Genomic DNA, 22,430 nt, shown 5'->3' with positions numbered 1-22,430 from the left:
CAAACTGTCATATTATATTGTGTGACAAAAATGTTACCTGTTGTTGTTTCACTTAAAATACTTGTTTATTTGAAAAACAAAGCATTCATAGTGTCTTACTTTATTTATTTGGAAGAAAAAATATATATAATTGTCTTTTCACAAAGGCTTCAGTACAAGTACCAAGAAACACGTAATACACAGTAAAGTTTGAACAAAGCACATGAAAAACACTTTATAAAACATTTATAACATAAAATGAGCTTTTTTTTTTTAATGTACAAACAAACTGTTACAGATGTCCACTTATCACAAAAAGAGACATTGAGGATGACTTGTTTCATATCTGTGTTAAAGCTGTGCTCCATTAAAGTCAACACAATTCTGTCAAAGCTTAGCTGGTGTGTGTGAATTTAAAAAAAAAAATAATTAAAAAAATTTAAAAAAAAAAAAAAAGGCAAACCAGCATGGTCACTACATTAAGAAATAAACATTCAATATAGGTGCTGATACAAAATACAACTTAATACTGTAGGAATAAAGAGGCATAAAGTCCAGTAAGAAAACAGATGAAGATGAAGTGCATCGTTTAGCTTGTATGACATTACACAACTGGTTCACCAAAACATAAGTCAAAGTGCCACAAAGGAGTTCATGTTCGAGCCATATTTCATTGTTGCCGTTAGAATTGAAGCACTCAACAAGACGAAAAGGCAGAATGTCCACTTCCCGGCCTCCATTGTGTTGCAATAAAAACAGTTTGGTCCTTGAGTGTTTCCTCCTTTCGCAGTATGTGGCTGGAGTGTTATCATAAGTGATTGCTGGACACATTTCTTTCCACAACGATAGAAATAAGCGAGGTCCGCCCAACTTTTCCAACAAAGTGCCTCAGACAAAAGTGATGATCCAATTGAAAAAAAGACGAGGTCATGGAAACACGCAGGAACAAATTCCTCAGCATCAGAGAGCTCTAGTCACATATACTGTAACTACGATCAGGTTATAGTTATTAAAGTCTGTATGCTAAACTGCTGATTTGAGAAAATGCAGAATTAGCTGTTCCAGGTCTGGCCTAGGGAATGTACACTCTGTATGCATGTATGGCCATGTAGCTTTAACATGCTATTTGACATGTTTATTTACACCCTGCAGAGTGGACAAAATTGTCCTCATGATCGATTCTCTCGATGCAACAGGGAGGATCTACGGGGGGGGGAAGTAGAACTTTAATATGAAGGTCAAAGGGTGGAGTTTTGAGTGTTGTGTGTAATAGTTTCTATCCACGTGGACTCACCGGAGAGATCGACGACTGTCCTTCTCCATGTTGTTCTCCGGCCCTTCGCTCTCGTAAGAGGCAAGATGTAACTCTGAACAAACAAATCAGCACACAACATTCGATCATTGTCTCGTGGAGAGAAAAAATTACTCCACACAGACACTCAACTTCAGTCAGACTCATAATCCTTACACACAAAAAGGGCTCCTCAGTTTACAACTAAGTACCACTCCTATGAAGGCGACGCAAGCTTTGGATGCAAGTCGGAATGTTACCTACGCTAACACAGCAGTAAAGTCAAAAACATGGTAAAAATGTATTAAAAAAAAAAATTCCAGGCCACAAATGTGAAATAATCCACTGAAACACAGTAGGTGCGGTGGTAACTGAGCATGCTTTCACCGGGATGCAAACCAAGAAACCCCTGTAGAGACAGTATTGAGTAACATCTCTTTGTTAACCAATGAGGTGCTCGGCTAGAAATCTTAATCATAAACTCGATTTGATAAAGTGAATAATGGAACAAATTAAATTCTGGGTACCACTGTACTTGTCGGTCAAGTGTATAAAGACGCACAAAACAAGAAGTTTAACAGGTGGACTGACCGTCTTCGGCAAAGACCGGCGTGGTGACAAGATATTGGAGGATTCTGCGATCTCTGTCGAACGGGCAGATCACCTGACGCCACACCAGGAACTCGCTCACCTGCTTCGCCAGCTCCCAAAGTTTCTGGAAACAGATTTACTGTGAGGGTAATGTCTTGAGAAGAGGACTTTAATTAGCCACAAGGGGGCGTTATTACATTACTGTGTACTGCATGTGACTTTAGGGAAGCCTGCTATTGCATTGCCATTATTTACTCTCAGGCTATTGACACAATTGCAATTTTTGGCTCTCAAGTGGAACAACGTGGGTATCTGTCACAGAAGTGAAAATAGAAAAAACAAGGACTGACATCTTCAGATCGGAATCTGGCTTCTTCCAAATGTGGATACAAATCTGATAAATATCAGATATCTGCCACAGATTAGATTTATGCCATCAATGCGATGCCCCGTTCTGTGACGAATACATAATAATACCCAAATAACACAAATATTCACATTAAAAAACAACACCTGTAAATCTAAACTGCAGCGAAAGCATAGACCATTAAATTTGATGTAAATAAATAAAGGTGTGCCTATTATTAAATATGCAAAATAATTACAGACGGAGGCCAGTGGAGTAATGTGACAGTTAGCTTCATTTAAATCAATGGAGGGGAAGAGTACGCCCGGGCCAACTAAACCGAATGTAATTGTAAACGTTAACATTTTTTATTGCTTATGTACAATATTAAAATGTGTATTGTCAGTATACTTGGGAGTAAAACACTTGTCACTGTTCGGTGGTGACACTTGTGGAGTTCTGTGTCCTGTCAGTGTATACGCCACCATATTAGAAGGCACTTGAAATGCATATGGAAATAGAATTAAACAGGAATCATGCACTTGGGCTTATAATGTAAAATCGAGCCTCAGTGTGTCAAACAAGCATAGCAGTCTTGAGTTGTGAACCAACCTCAAAGTTGATGTGTCCGTTGGGCAGCCTGCTGGCACAGCCTTCATTCAGGAAGTAAATGTCTTTAATGAGCAGGCTGAAGAAAGGAATCACAATCTTCTCCTGGACGCTGTGTGCAGTCTCGGATCTCTGGGTGGCGCCGCGGAGCGCAGTGCGATAGTTGCTGAAGTTGCTGGATGGGTCCATCTGGTGCTGAATTAGGACAGACGCACGAGATATGAGACATTTGACAAACGAGCACAAGCGTTTTAATGTAAGTGCACAGTGGGATGGCCCGGGATGACATTTAGTGAGTGTGTGTGGGTTTTCTCACCTCGAGAATTTCAAACTTGTCAGTGTTGACTTTACTCCAAGTCTTTTTCAGTCTGGCAACGGGACTCATGTTCATCCCAGCTGAAATGCCACAAAAAGAGCTGATTTAGTAGAGAGTCCATTTCTGTTTTTCTTTAGGGTAACAGGGCTACACAACCATGTCCAATTGTATATTTAAAAAAACAAAACAAACAAACAAAAAAAACAAAGTACGAAAATCTCCTTTCACAAAAGCCTGCCATTTCACAGCTCTAAATTATAAATCACGCAAAGACGGACCAGAGGGAAAGACCTTCTGTTGATAAGCCTTTGGCGCACAGGCCGCCATAGCAACCAAGTGATAGCTGCAAACTCTGTCACGCCAACGGTGGCTATTTAAAAAACCCACCCCGAGGTGGCGTTGTGCCTGCTTTGTTTGGCTCAGTGGAAACAAGAAATCAGCACAACAGAGGGCTCAACATGGATGCTGTTTAAAAGACTAATTAGATTGAGCACGGGTATGAATGCAATGTCACAGTAGACGTGATCGGCATGGCCGTAGCTGTTGCAACATTAGCCTTCAGGTTAACTGCCAGTAACCATGCAAAATCAATACACTCCAAATTAATTGCTTATTGTTTATCGGGGGAAAAAAACTAAAATATGACAGTACTGGACAGTTAGATATAGTACATTAGTATTTTAAAAAAATGTGTGATCCATCAGCAATGAACGGGCCCTCGCACCCCCTTTTCATGGTGAATCCTAGATTGGTCATCAGATTTTGACGCCCTGTTTGACCAAAATTCGATGGCGTACGCAAAAAAAGCTTTGCAATTCAGCGTTGCCTATCTGTCTAGGATACCTGCTTTCGAGCGGGGCTCACTCTGGCAACTTTCCGAGAGTTCCTCGAACTGCAAGCACTAGAATTCACCCAAAATGTGTGCTTCAAACAAAAATGGTCAAGTTCCTGTTAAATTTTCAGGCCTGGGTCATTGAAACCTTTTCATGCGTCTTGTTATGACAGACATGTCCACAACATTAGAAACTGTCGGAGGCTCATATTTTACTCGAGTGATTTTTGGAGGGTTGTGTTGGGGACCCTTGCCATATGTAAATTTTCACCAGAATACACTCACTTCTAAAAACGTGTGAGTTTTCAGGCATGTTGAGCCTCACAAAAGTCGTCTCATTTGTCGGAAGAATAATAAAGACGATTCCATGAGGGCTTAACTACTCACTGATGATGGCCATGAGGGAGTTAAAGTTGCCAATGTTAAAACACTCCTGCGCCACATCGATGAAGAACTCGATGATGCGCGCCCTGTGTTTCTTCTTCACCGGCTAGAAGAGAACACAAGAGTCAACCCAAAAATATACTCCCAAGTGCCTGACATAGACCTCTGTGAAATCTTCACAAGCGAACAATGAACGTACCATACAGATTTCAGTGGCCACAAGGTAACTCAGTCTGTTGAACCAGTTCACGTACGCCTCCAGATTGCTGGTCTTGCGCTTTCTGAAGAAACCCTGAAAAGCACAAGTAGAGAGAGAACGTGGTCAAAACACAAGATGAGATGATTAGTTAAGTGTAAAAATTATTGACTAATCAATCAATTTTCTATAGCGCTTATGCATATGCAGAGTATCACCAGCTGACTTCGGGCAAAAGACAGACTACAGCCTGGACTGGTCGGCAGTTAAATGCAGGGCACATTTTGACTAGACGGGCAACCATTCACACTCACATTCCTACTGTTACTGAGTGGGAAGTGAACCCACACTGCCTGCACAGAAGTCAGGCAAATGAGTCAGCAGTAAATGTATCCCACCAGGTATCCCCCATGCATTAATGATACTAAAGATCAAATACAAAAGTTGATCGCTCCAATTATAAAGTTGATTCTAATTACACTTATCGTTTCAATTAATTAAATCTATGAGGAAAAAGGGACAAAGCGATACGGTTTTGAGGTCTCAACTACTGTTACAAATGCAAAAAATAAAACTGTAACCTGTGATCAGTACACAAAAAAAAAAAAATCTCAAAACGACAACTATTAATGCAATGCAACTATTCCCTGCTTTGCCCGGCAAGGTTCATAAAATTTGAAGGAACAAGTGCACGTCCATCTATTGAGCCTTTGAGAAATCTTTCTTATCTGTCAGTTTTCTGAGCAATTACAATTATTGGCTTAGCTAAGTTAAATGTCATGATTTTTTTTGCATCTTCCATCCATTGATCCATTTTCTGAGCCGCTTCTCCTCACTAGGGTCCCGGGCGTGCCGGAGCCTATCCCAGCTATCATCGGGCATGAAGCGGGGTACACCCTGAACTGGTTGCCAGCCAATCGCAGGGCACATAGAAACAAACAACCAGTCTCACTCACATTCACACCTACGGGCAATTTAGAGTTGTCAATTAACCTACCATGCATGTTTTTGGGATGTGGGAGGAAACCGGAGTGCCCGGAGAAAACCCACGCAGGCACGGGGAGAACATGCAAACTCCACACAGGCGGGGCCGGGGATTGAACCCCGGTCCTCAGAACTGTGAGGCAGACGCTCTAACCAGTCGTCCACCCTGCCCCACCGTGTCGCGTTTTTTCATCTTGTCTATGGTAATTATATAATGACAAAGAAAGGCTGTCTGCCTATCTGTCACTTCCTGCTGGACAGGATCTTGAGAGCCCTCACTCCCACGCAAGCCCTGCTACACAATAAAATCTGTGACGTGTCCGCTCTTTTTTTCATTTCCCCATCTCATCTACATCTGCCTTCGCATCACCTGGCTTACATTGGGTGTTTGTGTGGGGAATCTGCAAAAGGTGCTTCCATTATTTAAAAAAAAAAAAAAAAAGTAGTTATGTCCAGAAGAACAGCAATAGTGACAAACAAAAAACAAAGCTCAAAATCCAATCCAATTTTATTATTTAAGTTTTTGACTGGAATATAAGACTGTTCCAAAAATATCAGTGTCTGCATTGTTCTTTACAAACAAAATGTTCTGTATCAACTGAAAAATGCTTGAGGATTTTGCTTTGAGTCACTGAACTAATATTTACTTGTTAACCACTGTTTCAGTGTTGCATGGAGTCAACTGTCTTCTTCAACACCTGTATACCACTGAACCACTGGACTACATTCCACTTTTCCTCTGCATTTCTTGGTTTGACCTGAGAAACAGCATTTTTGATGGCAACCCACTAGTTTATGGGGCAATAGGGGGATTGGGTTTGCCACTCCAAAACATTAATCTTGGTATTTAACTAAAATGCAGACGAAGACATTGCTATTTTTCAATAGCCTAATCCCACATTCCTTTTTATTCACTTTTGGTAAAGGGACAACATACTAAATATGTATCTGATACATGTATATTCTTCATGTTTAGATCTGCAAAACAATGTGTAGTGTTTCCAATACATCTGCGTGAATGGAAAGTTATTACAAGGATGTAGAGCCTTTTAAACACACTGCTATTATTCTAAACACATTCATTCATTTTCTACAATTTATGCATTTCACAGTCGCAGTTGAGCTGTAGCCAATCCCAACTGACCTTTTGCCACAGGCGTGGTACACCCAAGATTGGACTCTGGTCACAGAGCATCATGAACACAAGTGTATATACATTATAAAAAATAAATAAATAAATAAAAGGTGCAGTAAAAATATACTTGACTTGGCCTTGATGACATAATCCCAGACATGCTTACACAACAGTGGTGGTGACACGCTGCTATATCTCAAGACTTTTTCCCATACTAACCCTTGCAGAAAATGGTCTTATATAACTGGCGACGGCCCGACACACAATCACAGAGCTTTGGTCCGCTACAGTGCTGATAGCAAGGCACCCTTCAGTTGACTCATAGCGCCCCTCGCACGTCACACGCTCGCAGATTGGCTGTTTCCCATTGTGTTTGATGCACTTTCAAAAGCTACTTCAAATAAAAATAAAAAATTAAAGTTGAGAAAAATTCACACTCAACAGCCAGGGAAATGCTTCATGTGGTTTCTAAAGCTCTCTAAATTAGACACAAAGACAAAAATAGCAAAGGAAAAACATTAAAATCAACTGTTGGCTTTATTTGACGCTGTTAATTACAAACCTAACAAACCACATTGCAGTAAGTCGTTCCTTTTAAGAGAGTACGTAGCGTTCATATCTATAAAATAAAACACTCAAGTGTGGTTGTAATCTTTTCTGTTTTGAGTCCAATTGTCACACACAGTAATACATGATAACAGTCAGTGCATACGCTACCTTATGGTTCTCTAGGGGGTCCTTCAAGGCGAAGGTCTGGATAAACTCCTCAGGTCCGATAAAACTCAGCCTGTCCTGTGAAGCAAATGCACAGAAAATATTAACAACAATAATACCAGGAGAGAGATGCTGATGAATAGAAATCTTGATAACTTTAAATGAAAGGATTACCACCAAAAAAGTGCACACATCTGACAAAGCCCTGGCAAATTGTTTTAACGGCCACAAAAAACAACTCAGACAGAAAGCTTTTTGTTTTTACAGAAAATGTAAACAAACATTCCACTCATTTTCACGTGTGAAACTGAAGTGAGACAGCCAAATAAAATAAAAGCTGTTTAAGTTTCGCATGAAGCATTAAAAAATTGTTTGTACACATAACCAAATATATTGTAGATTTACTTAAGTGCTGTTAACATATAACTACATATAGACTTAACAGAAAACTATAAATGTTTAAAAACACTTATAAATCCCCAAATACACACACCTCGAACCAAGAAGTGCTTACCAGTTCAATGTGTGTCAGCTGTTGAGCAAGGACGAAGGGGTCATCGCACACGCTCAGAACGTCGCTTCTTGGCACCGATTCCCTTTTGCTCTTTAGGGAGACGGGGCGCTCGGTCGCTACTGCACTTAACGCAGCTACCGCTTCCTCGTATTGGCCGAGGGCAGACAGGCGTTTTATTAGGCGCTGGGTCATCTGCTGCATGGCCCGCCAAGAGTACTGGTGCAAACAAAATTTAAATTATAATCAAAAAAAAAACTAATAATAATAAAAATATAAACATAATTCAATGCATCAAAATCAATGCATTTCCAAAAATCTATGGCCTCGATCAAATTAAAGTGTTTCAACTACGGAGAAAATGTGACACCAACCTCGTCCCCTCTGGCCACGTGATGCGTCATGTCCTTGAGACAACGCATCATCCGCTCGTCCCTGAAGTCGTACGGGAAGGTCTCGGTCCACTCGGTCAGCAGCTGCACCAGCTTTGGCGCCACTTCACGGAAACGGATCTGGGCAAACATAACAGGACAAATAGTGGCATCATGAAGGGCTTTGCTCATGGAGGTTTGTTTGGCAAAATCACAATAATTGCTTCTTATCTACATTGTTCTACTTTTGTCTGTTTAACAAGTCAGCTGGTCAAACTTTGTACACCAAGTACCACCTAACAAAAATACTTCTCTCCAAGTACCACTATCATGACCAACATTAAAATACGGTAGCACAGAAGGCCCAAGTGTTTATCAAAAATGAGACCGAGGTTTTGTTCCTAAAAAGTATTATCTAATCGTAAGACACAGTAACATTAGGAACAGTTTGAACATAAACACTGCGCTTAAATATTGTGAAAAAAACCTTACTTAAATAATGATTGTATTATGTTTTGCACATAAAGGTTAAATAAAAATTCTACCTAAATAAATGTTTAAAAGCAATCAGTTTTTAAAAATGAAACACAAATATATTGTACTGAAAAGTTAAAAACAACTGAAATGTACTTAAGCAGTGATTCTATCACATACCACCGTATTCCTGCAAGTATATCAGCTTTCCCTTCAGATTTATTAACAAGTAGGTAATTATGAGGAGAAAATCGAGACCAGAGGATCATCATTATTTTAGTATACAGTATATACTCTTTGTTTAGTGTTGTGCTGTGAGACTTTGTCAAATATGTGCCTTGGCTCAATAAAGGTTGGGAAACTGGCCTGTGAGATTTTTATGTATCCAGTGTGCTTGTATGTGTGCATGCATGTCTGTGGGAACATAAATCTGTTGACATGGTAACAATGTGGGAACGCCTAAACATTTGGAGACCGGCGTCAAATAGTGTATATAAGACCGTGTGTAAATAATCCACCCACCTTATCCAGCAGGGTGTCTCCCGACCGCTGCTGCTCCACACACAGGTGACAAACTCTGGTCATGAGCTCGTAGGGGTGCAGGAAGAGGCGTGAGCTCAGCAGGAAGGTGAAAACGTACGACCTCTGATCATATGAAGGACACAGAAGAGAAGTATGAGTGAGGACTGAAATATACAGACTGACTATAAAAACAAGAGAGGCCATGTGACTTACATCAGGGTAGTAGTCCACGGTAGGGACCAAGTGTTGAATCAGTGCCTCCAGAGATGCTGAAACCAAACTGTTGTCGTGGTAACACATTTCCCCATAGCTGGCGGTGACCCCGTGTATGTTAAGCCGACTTTTGGCCGCGGCGCTGCTCCGACAGGACTGTTCGCTGCCGCTGCTGGTGCTGGTTTGACGGTGCACTCGTGCGGGACAGGTCGTGGTGTGCTGGCGCGGGCTGTGAGGCTGCGTGCTGGAGTACAGGTTGTCCGAAACGGCACTCTTGCTGCTGTAATGACGTTCTTTAGTGCTCACGGAGTCCACGGGAACACCGCAATACACGCTGTGAGCGTGCGGTATGTCATATGGGTTCTCTGCCAGAGAGTACGCGCCATTGTAGACACTTTCCTTGGTGGTCTTTGCAGAGGCGCAGTGGCGGTACGGGCTGTGTGGCTGCTGGTAGTTGTTATTGTTGCCACTGTAAAGGCCACAGTTGCTGAACTTTCCGGCGTATGGGGTTGTGGGAGGCATGGCCACTTGGGGAGAGACCAGAATAAAGAAAGTATTATTTTCTAAAGCTTTCATTCTTTTTCATCGCTTTTTTGGTCACATTTTTTGGGTTGTTTTGTTGTGTTTTACTATTATCGGTCGTTCCCCTGTTTACAATGGTATGTTAATAATGTTATTTTAAATATTGCCTGTGAAGGGGGTTCTTGGTTTACAACAGTCCTGAAATAAAAGGTTTCAAGGTTATGAATGGTGCACAATACAGCGAGTAAACTTCTGCATATATGCACTTTCACATTCACAGATTTCTTTTAACCTATCAACTGTTATTTGCTGAAACCTCACCTATTTGCTGTTTTCCAACTTAGGCCAAAGCCCAGTATTTTAGATAAGTATTTCTTTGGTGCCATTTTGTGGCATTTTGGTGTCAAGGGACTAGGTTGAAATTAATTGAGGAGCTTTATGAAGAGCTGTCCTGCCACCTTGTGGCACCTATAGGCAATTGTAAACCTTTTTTCAATTAGGAATTTTCACTTTTGGCCACAGGGCTCCATCGCTATTCGCCTTGAGTTGCGTGGGTTCACTGTAAACTCGTTTGCAAACCGGCGCAAGACTTATTATTTACTATTTTTCATTTTTTGTTTTGTTTTTCCAGAAGTGCTTTCTATATGAATAGTTACTGTTGCTTTACTACCTCATTAGCATGAGGTTAGTGATAGACTACAGCGAATTCCGATATGGTTATGCTGCCACCATGGGAATGGAACACTGTCATCAACCTAGGACTCTCTGTATAGTTAAAGGTTTTACAGTGGAGATGGTTTAAACCTGTAAAGGATTTGTTTGATTTCCAATACTTCCAATCAGAAAAGATTTGCCAAGAAATCTAAACAGCTTTTATTTGTTGGAAGAGACTTGGTAAACAAAACTACTCACTGTCTCTTTGGCTTTGCTTTTTCATGGTATCTACCAATAATAAAAATTAAAAAAAAGTGGGCTGAATATGAGGTTCTGTTATATGTAACTACTACCGTATATTGGGAAGGCATAACACACAAAATCCCTCTATCAAACTCTTGTGCAACCTGTTGACTATACCGTGCTTGGAATGTGGTCAATCTTTAAGCAGCATTCGCAGGTTGTGCAAATAACAGGAAAGCTGATCACCCAAAGTAGAGACTCAGAAGTGTGTCAAAGTAATTACGCTTAAGTCACATAATTGTAGCCCTCCTCTGTGCATTCCTTTAAGGCTTTGAACTTTGTGAAGACACCCCATGTGGAAATTCACTCTGCTTTACAACATGTTTTTATCCTACATACACCCCCTTTGTGCTGTAAATGCACTTTTTTTTTTTGCTTGGTTCAACCTGAAAGGAAAACAAACAGGCAGACGCATGGTCTCGGGACAGCAGTGATTTTATTGTCTTAATGGTTAAGATAATTGGATCTGAGAAAGGTAAGCTGATCCTAAATCACCACCCAGGCATGCTTTAACTTTGGAGCCATCCTCATCCTGTCTTAGTACCATATGCCAGTGTAAATCAAGCTGGCTTACACGCACACGCACAGACAAAATGCATACCTCACACACTGATGTGCATATACAACGTGTCAGAAAACAAAAGCCCACAGGAATCCAGCAGGCTTTTGTTTGTCCATCATACGGCCGACAGAGGAGGGCCTGCTTCAGCCAGCATCACGCACACACACACACTCTCAGACACACACATAGGCGCACACTTGGCGCCGTGCCACTGCCAGCCAGTCCAGCGGCAGTTTGTCTACTGAACTCTGGGAGCTACAGTCGTCCTCCTAACCGAGTTAAATGATTATTGTGGCTTTAACTTGCTCAAACTTACAATATGTCATCTGGAAAGGCCCATGAAGGCGGTCAACTCCACATGAGAATCAAACATTATATACTTTCTTCTTCTTCAAAGGGCTGACCATCTTTGTAAGAGGGGGGGCATCCAAAACATTTGGCTCTTTGGGCTGAATTCCTTAAAAGTTGACCCCTGTGAAATTTAGTACTTCCATAATGCAGCTTGAAATCTTACACTAAATTGTAGGTTGGACAACTTAATTATGACATTGGGAGCATAATTTAAAGTTAGCATTCTCTATGATTCCAAACTCCAAAAGACTACAGCCTTTGAAAAGTAATTTGATGTGGGGATAGAAGCACAATAAATGCCTAAACTAAAAACCACAAGTATACAGCCTCTCTGCTTCGTCAATGACTATGTTAATTTATACGTTTTAAGTTCATTTACCCTTTAATCTGGAATCATTTATTTTCATGACACTACAGACAATAACTTTTCTGCAGGCCAAAATTTAAGTAGCACTCTCAGTTCATCAAAAGGTTAAAAGTGAAGTTAAGGAGGAACTGCAGGCTGTCATCTCCTAATGGATCTAAACAAGCGTGTGTGTACTGTGAAGTGTTTCAAAGAAACAGCAGCAGCAACACAACACGATGTTCTGGTTTCAACGTGTCGAAGCCATTTGCGGAGCAAAAACGAGAAAGTTTGTCTTTGTGTTGTAGAAAAGCTGCACATTAAGACTACGGACCTTAATGGATTGATTGATTAGGTGATTGTTGGAAAAATGGAGTGCACCACTTGGATAGTTGCACCAGTAAAGGAGCTGCGGAGTCAGTCTCAAGTAGTTTGCGGTCTTAAAAAGAACAATATGACATTCAATATGGGAGTTGAGCTGCATCCATGCTAGAGGTTACTCCTCCTCTTGGTTGGCAGCATTATTGTGCTCTATACGACACAGGAGTTCCGAAAATTTGGAGATTCCACCATCCATTCAAAGCTAATATTACAGAAAAAAATAATCACATAATTCATTCTTAATTTACCAAATTTACAGTCAAATGCCACTTCCTGGTCAAAACAATAACAAAGGATCCCCATTCACAGTGACCTCCAAAAAGCTTAAATATGTTTGTGATGGTCCCAAGACGACAAACGTAGTTTCAAGGTTACAAACGCACACAAGAACTAGTTTCCAAACCAGCCCGCTCAGTTACAGCTGTATTTCAAATTTATGGAATAAAGGTTTTGTTCATAAAAATATTAACTGCAGTTATGACTTCATCAATGCGTTAGCTGAGCTTAGGTTATTGATAGACTACGGCACGCTCCGAACAAATTTGCATTACATCGCCGCCCTAGAAATGGAATGCGGACGTAAAGGAGGACCCCAGTGCACTACACAAACACAAAGCTACTTAAGTGCTACGTCAATCATAGGCTAACACGCAGAACCATGGCTTCCATTTTCACAGACTCGTTTGGTGTTTTACACGAAAACTGTGATGCTGTCGTTTTTAAAAACGTTCGACCCATTTTTCAAATGTTTTAAGATTTCAGATTTTTTTTTTTTTTGAAAGTCCAAAATTACATTTTTTTAATTCTTTTTTTTTTCAGTTTTTAATTGTTCTGTGTAAATACCCCTTATGCTCTGTGAATGACTGAAATGTGGCCCAGCGCAGATTTAGACTTTGCAGTGCACTGCAGATAGTTTCCAAAAAAATAATCCCTGTACCTTCAGCATGCTACTTTGTCCAAATTACATTGTGAGATTTAAGAAAAAAGAAAAAAGGTACAGCGGACTATGTAGAAGGGTGGGGGTCTGGAGGATGAAGGGGGGTGGTCTTCCGACAATAGCGGTATTATCTGTCCTGTCATGGTGTTAACAATCGCACAAAGACCCACGGGAAGAGATCAGAGCAGATCACACACACAGCAGCTTTCACATACTCGCCACCATCAGGCTGTGTGACGCCGCTGTGCCATTTGTAGGCTCCATCATCAGTTCCACATCACTCACAAGTAGTATAGATTATTATCCTCGCATAAATATCATCTGCACTGACCTTGCAGACTGTAAAGCCACACTTGTATTTGCAAAAGGGCCATAAACAAATGAGCATTTGTGTTGGTGATGATGAAATATGTGGCTATCGAAAATCATTTACAGATCTGAGTAGATATGACAAGTACACGCTCTTAGGGGAGAAGGTCAGCTACAATTATGATGTTAAGTATGAGCAGCTGGCTCAGGCGTTCAACTGTAAATTGCCCTCAATGAAAGCCAGTTGAGCCCTTCGAACATCTCCATGACCCAGTAACAGTCTGCTGTTCCATAAGATGGATGGACTTTGGACAAGTATTAGCCATTAAATAACCTCCGAGGTTTTCATTAGTTTTTTTCCATATTAGTTAACAGGATTACACACAAAAAAGACATATAGGAGAGGATTTCTTTTAAATATTCTGTTTGGTGACTTGGTGGCACTCAAATATGCAAACTATCTGTTGTTTAACCATTTGAAGGGTCCACCCAATTAAGTCAATCCCACAGAGCAGCATTATTGCAGAGTGTCCCTTAAAGTACAAACTTTGTTGTGAATGTGGATGATCCCAATATGAAGGACAAGATAGAATGTTTTACGTTCCCTTTGTTCTACACTTAACCTCATGTACTTTGGCTATAATAAGGTATAACAGTCACGTAAAGGAGAGGCTTGTTTTTCTCAAGGCAAAACATGTTATGGTCAGCTCTATTAGTAACAACAAACGAGGTTAAAGTCCAAGTACATTGCACACTCGTGGTTTCCTCAAAGCGGCAAACCTTTTAAAAACAGACTGTGGAGACCAGCACAAATCACTTGTTTGTATCAACCTTGCCTGCCAAAAAAAAACTAAGGAATGAGGGGGAAAGTCCACCTTTCTCTTTAAAACCGGCTCACCTACTCTTAGCACTGCAGGGTTGTTGTTTTTTTTTTAACTGCACTGCAACATTCTAAGACATGGTCGTAATATTTTGCACCTCTCGCATAGCTGAATAATGTAACATTAAAAACACCTCAGTTGTCCCCTTTTTCTCGGCTAACCACTTTCAAATGCTTAACCTTGGTTATGAGTTAATGCATTAGAAAAATGTGTTTTTTATTTTTATTCCAAGTACATGTGGACATGAGTCGGAGATGGTGGATTTAGTCGCAATTAAAAGTTGTATTTCAACATATTGAAACAAACAAATTAATTTGGGGTGGTACGATATATCAATAACATGGTAAAATATCTTATTATCCTGTTACCTTTCACAGTATTAATACTGAATACACCAACATCAGATAATGATGCCGTTGCTGTCAGACATCTGAATATGTGCAGTTGCACACTTAATGACAAGATTTTGAATGACGTTTTTGTCCGATGAAAAACATTCGATTGGTTTTGTTTCAAAAAAAAAAAAAAAAGACTAAAGAGTCACTCCACTGTAAAGAATGGAGCCAGTTGGGTTACTTTGTCTTAATAAACCAACTGCTGGCATTAAGCTGGTGGACTTTCCTAAATAAAAGTTATGTGGTTGTCTTAAATAAACAATGTGGAGTTCTCTTTACTTAAACTTAAACTAAAACTCTCTTTACTTAAACTTAAACTTAAACTGGGAGTGGCAATAAACAGCTTGAAACAAGTGCTGGCCCTCTATTTTGAAGAACTGTTCACTATCTGCCAAACCATCTAGTGCTCATATCTCAAACTTGTGTTTGCAAGTCAAAGCAAACATTTGGCCAAGCGACGGCTTGTATCTAAAAAAAAAAACACATAAATTGGGTCACTTGTAAGTCGAGGTACCACTGTATCTGTATTTGATTTGCTTATTTCATCAATTACTACGAATGCATAATGTGTAAGAAGACTTTATACGGGTATTCCTTTCTTTAGTGACATATACGGATAATTTCCCAATACACTGATTATTGAATGATCACTACCATATTGTCACTGGCCAACTATCACAACAATATGGTAACAGGAGTTACTCTACGATTCCCACCCTTACCATCCATATCACCAATCCAACGACAGCTGGCATGGGGCTAAGGTGGGGTATTAACTTACTTTTTTGTGTTTGGGTGGTTTAACTGATGCTGAGACAAGTTTCTGCAGTAGATCACAAGCCTCATTTCTAATACCATATTTCTCTTTCTTCTTGTCTTTTCAAGCACGAGAACCTGCCTCAGTCTCTATACACCCCCAATCTTATTTATTTATTTAGGGGGATGGGGGGGGCCTCTCACTTCCGTACCAACGGCACCAGAGTTCCAATGTCGTCATCACCTGAACGGACAACACAAAAGTGGAACTGAAAACTGCAGATGCCCCACACACACACACACATAATTCACACATACGTGCGTGCTCTATCCATACTCACACACCCCTGAATGATCTAGTAGGCTAGTACAGTATTAACCTCGAGGCGGAGGGGATAAAAACACATTATCTCCTCTCCTACGAGGATATAATAAACCTAAGCTTTCCACATTGGCTTTTCCCCTCTCACTCCCATGAAAAGAATGACAGCCCCAACTACAGACTCAAAAGCGAGTGAGGATGTGTCACTTTAAAAGGTGAGACAAGATTATTTTTAGACCAGGTGGAGCACCGAGGGATGCTTTCTGGCTACCTTTATGTAAATTATTAAGTGTTGGGGTGTAATTTTAGGGGCTTACGTGGCATCTGTCAGGTAGGCTAAGATGAAAAGTAAAATAAAATAAAAAAACAATACAAAATTTTTTTTTAAAAAGGACTAAGAACGAGAGAGGTAAAGCCTTTTAAGCATTTTATTTTTTTATTTTTTTAGGACTGCAACTTGGCCTGGAGTACACACACTTTTTATTCTCCCCATTTCTTTTCCCTGCAGGCACACACAATCTGTTATTCTCTCTCTCGCTCACATACACGGGCACCATGCCTGGTCCACATTATGGGCTCGTGAGTCAGAACACAGTAAAGTCAGAGCTGCGTGTGGGGGGGGTGGGGGGCATGCTGTGCAACCACAGTCCCATCACAGGTGCTGCAAGAGCAATGTTTGTTTGTGTAGGACTACAAGCCTAATTATAGCCTCTTCGGCGTGGTAAACAAATAACACATTGGCCAAGTGTATAAAACAGCATGTGCCTTGTAACAAAGGTTGATCATTTGGAGTTAAAATTACATAACGAAGTTGAGTTGTATTCACTTCACAGTCTGGGCGCTTGAATGAAAGTAAGACTTTAAAGAACCTAACGAGGACTGTAAACAGTCATTAAGTATTCTTAGCAGCACACATTAAAATGTATTTTGGAATTTAAAACGCAAACTTAATGTGCTCGTGTCATTATCGAAGCACGCTTAACACTTGCCTACCTTGTGATGCGATGCAGCTCAACGTCCGAAAAACAAAGAGCAGTTAGAGGGCAAAACTAGCCAAAGCGTTCGTACTTTTTTTTTCAGACACTCTTATCACACGCGGATAAAGCTGCACGGCCCGTTCTGTACTGATAAGTCTTTCAGTAGGTTATCCACGCTGCTCTGAGCTCCATTGTGTGCCTCGTCTTCTCTGCTGTTATTTGAGTCGCCTTCAAGCAGTGGCCACTCGTAATGTTTCTCGCTACCAGGTCTATTCAAATGACTCCCACAGAGCCGCGAAACCTGACCAATCATTGTTAAGAAGGCGGGCTGCCGAGGCGGCGAGTGGACCAATCGCTGCGGAATGTAGGGAAAATCGAAATCTAGCTAAGTGCTGATTGGCTTGCTGGCCGCCAAGTCCATTTTCTTTACCCACAGCAATGTTTTTGTTGGGAGGGCTGCCTGGGAAAATGAAAGGTGCAAGGTTTCCGGATGCAATGAGCGTTTGTGTGTGGTTGTTTTAGGTAAAAGCGTGTTCAAATCAAATGTTGGAGAAAATGTTGTACTCTGAAGACATTTAGTTTAAGTAGAATGTTTAAGTAGTACCTAGTGCAGTCTTACCACAATAGTATGAGAATCACAAGGATAACTCACAGATTTTCAGTTTTTCATAAACAGGACATACTTTGGAAGCCCAATCATAGGCGAGGTTAAGGGGCGGGGGAGTCATAATTATGAGGCCCAGTAAACACAATGATAACCGGCCTGTCCCGATTTTGCCCAATTCTAGGCCAAGAAAAAGAAATGGCAGTCTATTTTATGTCTTATAATGTTATCCTATAAACTTATCCTTTACTCTGATGTGTCTTTAGGGTGAATTTGTCCCAATATTAGGATCTAAAACAGGTTGGAGCTAAAATAAATTGATAAAAAAAAAAATTGGTGTTTGGGGACAGTTCGACTAATCCTGAGTCACGTCATGAATTGTGACGTGAAACAAGAACAAGGAAGCGACCGTAAATAAAAACAAACTTGTCCTACCTGATGTCGTATGTTGGATAATTGGGTTCTTTATTTCACGGCATCGCCTTTCTACAACACTCCCACCTCCAGTTCCTTCGGCAACGTCATCGCTTGGTTATGTGATATTTCTGTCTTGTCTTCTGTGTTTAAAACCAATAAAAAGAGAATTTAAAGAAATAAACTGGTTTTATAAAGTGTGATTAAGGCAAAAGTCACACACACGCACTCGTATTTGTGTGATGTGCCCTTAAGGGGATTGGCCTAGTAGGTGACAGCAAGGTGCTCTGACTACTACACGGATCAGTGGGAGAAGAAGAAGAATCTTTTATTGTCATGAACATGCACATGAAATTTGTTCTCTGCATTTAACCCATCACAGTGAACACATACACATTAGTGGAACACACTGGAGCAGGGGGCAGCTGAAGCACCCAGGGAGCATTTCAGGGTATCAGTGTCTTGCTCAAGGACACCGCAGCCGTGAGTCCAGGGGATGTTGGCAGATGGTCCAGTCAGGGTTTTGAACCCAGGTCCCCCACGGTGGCAGGCAACGATCGTAACCATTGGGCCACGGCTGCCCGAGGTAGTGTTTGCTGCATGCTTCGTGTGATTGTTTTTGTACTTGCGTGTTCTGTTCAATGAACAGCTGAAAGAGCATCTGCGACGGTTGCTTTTGTTTTTGTTTTCTTTACTCATGTGGCAGCCTATCTGAAGCTTGCCCATAACTCAAAATCTGCCTTGAAACACAAAGCAAAACATTGGCGGCTCATACCTAAAAAAACTAGTAAGTTAGGGCACTCATAACTCAAGGCGCCACCATACTGTATAATGAAAAAAATGACTTTTTAATTCCAAGCATACAAACAATTGGATCTCAGGAATGGCTGCCAATACATTAAAATTGTAATTAAACAACCACGTAAATCTTTTGTTACAGTATATGCTTATTTCCAAAATGTGTCAATGAATTAGCCATCCTCCACTTCCGCTCCACTGTTACCTAAGGTTAATTTACATAATAACTGCCCCCCAGACCTAGGTTCTCCACTCGCGAGGATCCAGAGCCACTTTCAAGCAACCTTCATCATCTGTTTTGTTTGGTAATGTGTCCGTGCACCACATACATACAGTGTAGTGTATGAACTGTTGCCTCCACGAGTAACAATGTGTTAAAATGCATTTTATTGTCTTTTTCTCCACACTCCGGGATCCGCGGTTGGAAGCAGAAGCTAGACGGCGGTCTAAGCGCGGACTCGCCAGCCTTCCAAGCGATGCTGGAAAGGAGACAGGCAAACGCCCGTCAGAATGTGCACACTCGCCGTCAAGATCCAGCCCATTGTTACACACACACTTGTCGGTAAGATCACAAGAGCCAGCCCGCCAATCCGGAATGCACATACTTGCTGGTGAGATTCAGCCCACTGTTACACATTCTCTCGTCGGCTTGATCCAGCTGCTGTTACGTATACACTTCCCAGCGAGATGACGAGAGGCAGTCCACGAAGCCTCTCTCTAGTCGTAAATCTCGAGAACAGGCAAATTCCACAGAGGGAGGCCAGAACGGAGAAGATGAGAGACAGACCGAGATTTGAATCCTCTCAACTGTGAGGCTGACATGCTACCTCTTCTCCGCCATCGTGTTGCCCCAGAATACTTTATTTACTGTAAATGTTGTCCATTGTTGTCACACTGCTGATGGATAGAAATGCAGAAATTAAGTCTAGAAAATACACCAACAAACACAAGTGTCCAAGCTCAGTAGTTTACTTGAGTTTACACAACAGACAGTGATGGTAAAAATGAAATTTGCAGGACTTTTCTTTATGCGAACTGGATGCAATGGTAGAAACACTGTTATACTGGCTTTTACAAATATCCAGTGGGGCTTAAATAGGATTTTGTTGCCATGCAAACTGATAGCCAAAGTACAGTCAATCCAATAATACTCCGTATTGGAATGCCAACAGGACATTGGTTTTCACATATTCCAACAACAGGAATATGTTCAGTAATTATGGCTGACTCGCACAGAGCTCGTCCGCCAGCAGGTAAAACGGGCTTAGCAGGAGTGTTGTTCTGTTTCGATTACACTGAATAGTATAAAACACATCTAAAACTAAATATTCATAACATCTTGCCGCCAGATTTCTAATGTTGCCTAAATTGGGATCATTAAACAAGGTAGGTCTACGGTCGTCCTGCCACCCAACTCAGCCCAGTCCTGTCCTTTCCATTGCATAAACATCAACTTACATAAACAGACAGTTCTAGGTATTATGGCCGAGCCCTGCAGTTGTGGGATGCATTCATGTTTTTGATCGCTGACGCCTCTTCCATTGTGACACATGGTTCTTCAGGCAATAATAGATGATCTCTGACTCAACCGGGCTGCAGGGGGGATTCTCATTACAATGAACTAACACCTACACCACTCACTCCACTGGCTTCTTTTCTACCCGCTTTCACTGTGTGTGGATTGGGAACTCATTGCATTTAAAATACACCCCTCTTCCGGTTCAGTTTTCACCTTGAGGGTTTTGACTTGTTGACTGTGGGAGATGATGTTCTCTCTAGGGAGAGGTTCCTGTAAGAGTGGTGTGTGAAATCAAGGACATCTTCAGCCTAATAGCATACTTTCGGAAAACAAAACAAAAAAAACACCTCAAATTCAACAAAGAGGAGTAAAGTCGCCTCGATTTAAGATTTGCGAATTACCATGACCTGGATGACTGAGAATCTACATGGACTTAAAGAAAAAACACAATTAGTACTTTGGTGTTTTTTTATCGATGTTGATGTTGTGACAATAAGTTAAAAATGACTTGGCCAATTACAGTATGCTATTAGGCTAACAATATTTGCATAAATAAGATTAAAATTTCGTTTCACGATATTTAAAAGAACATTTGCTGAGTTTCATAATTATTTCACATTACTTTGATACAGCATACCACGTAAACACAGGGAGAACAGGCAAACTCCACACATGAAGGCCGTAGCTGAGATACGATCGTTGAACCTTGGAACTGTGGGGCAGACATTCTAACCACTTAATCACAGTGCTGCGTACAGCACTGTGATTAAAAGACAGTTTTGTTTTGTTTTTTTGTTTGTTTGTTTGATTATTTTATTTGCAAAGTGACCATTAAAAAAAATCCCAGATTTGCATCAATTTCACTCAAATCCAAAAGAGAGCTTTTTGGTTAAAATGTTTATGTTTTGCACTGTTTTGCATTTCTGGTAATCATTGACAAAACAAATGATGTCAGCTGCCTGCCACCCCTGTGCCGTCGTGTGGGATCACAATGACAGCTGGGTGAGATCATTACGAAGTGGGAAGGGGGTTGATGGGAGCGGCAGGTACCCTCACAATTTCGGGGAAGGGGGGTCAGAAGTAGAGTGCGGATTTACCGTGGAATCTGTTCACTATAGCGGCACTTTCGTGTGTATTTTCATGGTCGACCTGCAGCGGGTGACAAGTGAGGGGATAGTCCCGATCAGAGGGGTTGAGTGGGGGTTGTTTAGGTGGCGCAGGAAGGGGGAGAGGAAGACGGGTGATTCACTGGCTTCCAGTAAGAGCCCCGTCTCAGCTACTGGAAGCCCCCTGACCCTTTTGCATTGAGACAATACATGGCCAGTCATCTGTGTTTTCCACTTTGGAGCACAAAAGTAGCAGGGAGGTCGTAAATATATGAAGCCGCCAATTATGTAGGCAGAAGCTGCTTTTCTTGGACTAATGGATTTTATTGCACACGTCCACATGGAAACTATTAGGTTTATCAATTCAAAACAATTTCCGTGGATGTGTCGCAAGCTTTTAGTATTTCTGCATTATCATGACGTGTTTTGGTCTGCAGAAAAGTGGTTTAAAGATAGATTTTACAGAAACATGAATCATACGTGCGCACTCATCACTCCTCTCTTCCACAGAAATAGCCTCAAACACATGCACAGTGGGCACCATTCACTGATTTGTCCGCCTGTTCTGTTCTTTATTGGAACTGACCCATCTCTCTGTGTGACCCTCTGGCCTACAAAGTGAGTTTCTATAGCAACTTCAAGACTGCAAAGTGGATCACCTTCACCCAGTGAAGACGATTCATGGAAAAATGACTATCAGTGCAACAACGATAGTCTTTCCCTTACTTTTTGAGGGGTGTTTAATAAATAAAAGCAGGAAATACAGATTTGTTTGGTGACAATTCATTTCTAAAGCAGGGTACACACATACTAATAATAAAGCAGAAT

General features: G+C 41.1%; 1 protein-coding gene across 4 annotated transcripts; it reads right to left on the bottom strand.

The window, feature by feature from the left end:
- Window positions 1-88: 88 nt before the first annotated feature.
- LOC133490076 (ras-GEF domain-containing family member 1B-B-like) lies at window positions 89-20,738 on the bottom strand. Of its 4 annotated transcripts, none has more exons than XM_061799648.1 (14): window positions 19,583-20,738; window positions 18,201-19,456; window positions 9,469-9,995; window positions 9,256-9,378; window positions 8,263-8,400; window positions 7,892-8,107; window positions 7,381-7,455; window positions 4,548-4,640; window positions 4,352-4,454; window positions 3,133-3,212; window positions 2,820-3,011; window positions 1,862-1,985; window positions 1,274-1,346; window positions 89-1,182 (listed from the first exon to the last, which is right to left on the bottom strand). In XM_061799648.1, the coding sequence occupies exons 3-14, from the start codon at window positions 9,988-9,990 to the stop codon at window positions 1,149-1,151; spliced, it is 1,773 nt and encodes a 590-aa protein (XP_061655632.1). In that variant the 5' UTR covers window positions 9,991-9,995; window positions 18,201-19,456; window positions 19,583-20,738; the 3' UTR covers window positions 89-1,148. The 4 variants fall into 4 exon arrangements, with proteins under 4 accessions (XP_061655632.1, XP_061655634.1, XP_061655633.1 ...); XM_061799650.1 differs by having other exon boundaries at window positions 18,201-18,322; XM_061799649.1 differs by having other exon boundaries at window positions 18,201-20,738.
- Between the last annotated feature and the right edge of the window lie 1,692 nt (window positions 20,739-22,430).

Source organism: Phyllopteryx taeniolatus, chromosome 15, assembly GCF_024500385.1.
Source record: "Phyllopteryx taeniolatus isolate TA_2022b chromosome 15, UOR_Ptae_1.2, whole genome shotgun sequence".
Classification (NCBI taxonomy): Eukaryota; Metazoa; Chordata; class Actinopteri; order Syngnathiformes; family Syngnathidae; genus Phyllopteryx; species Phyllopteryx taeniolatus.
This window is presented reverse-complemented; position numbering and strand designations above follow the sequence as displayed.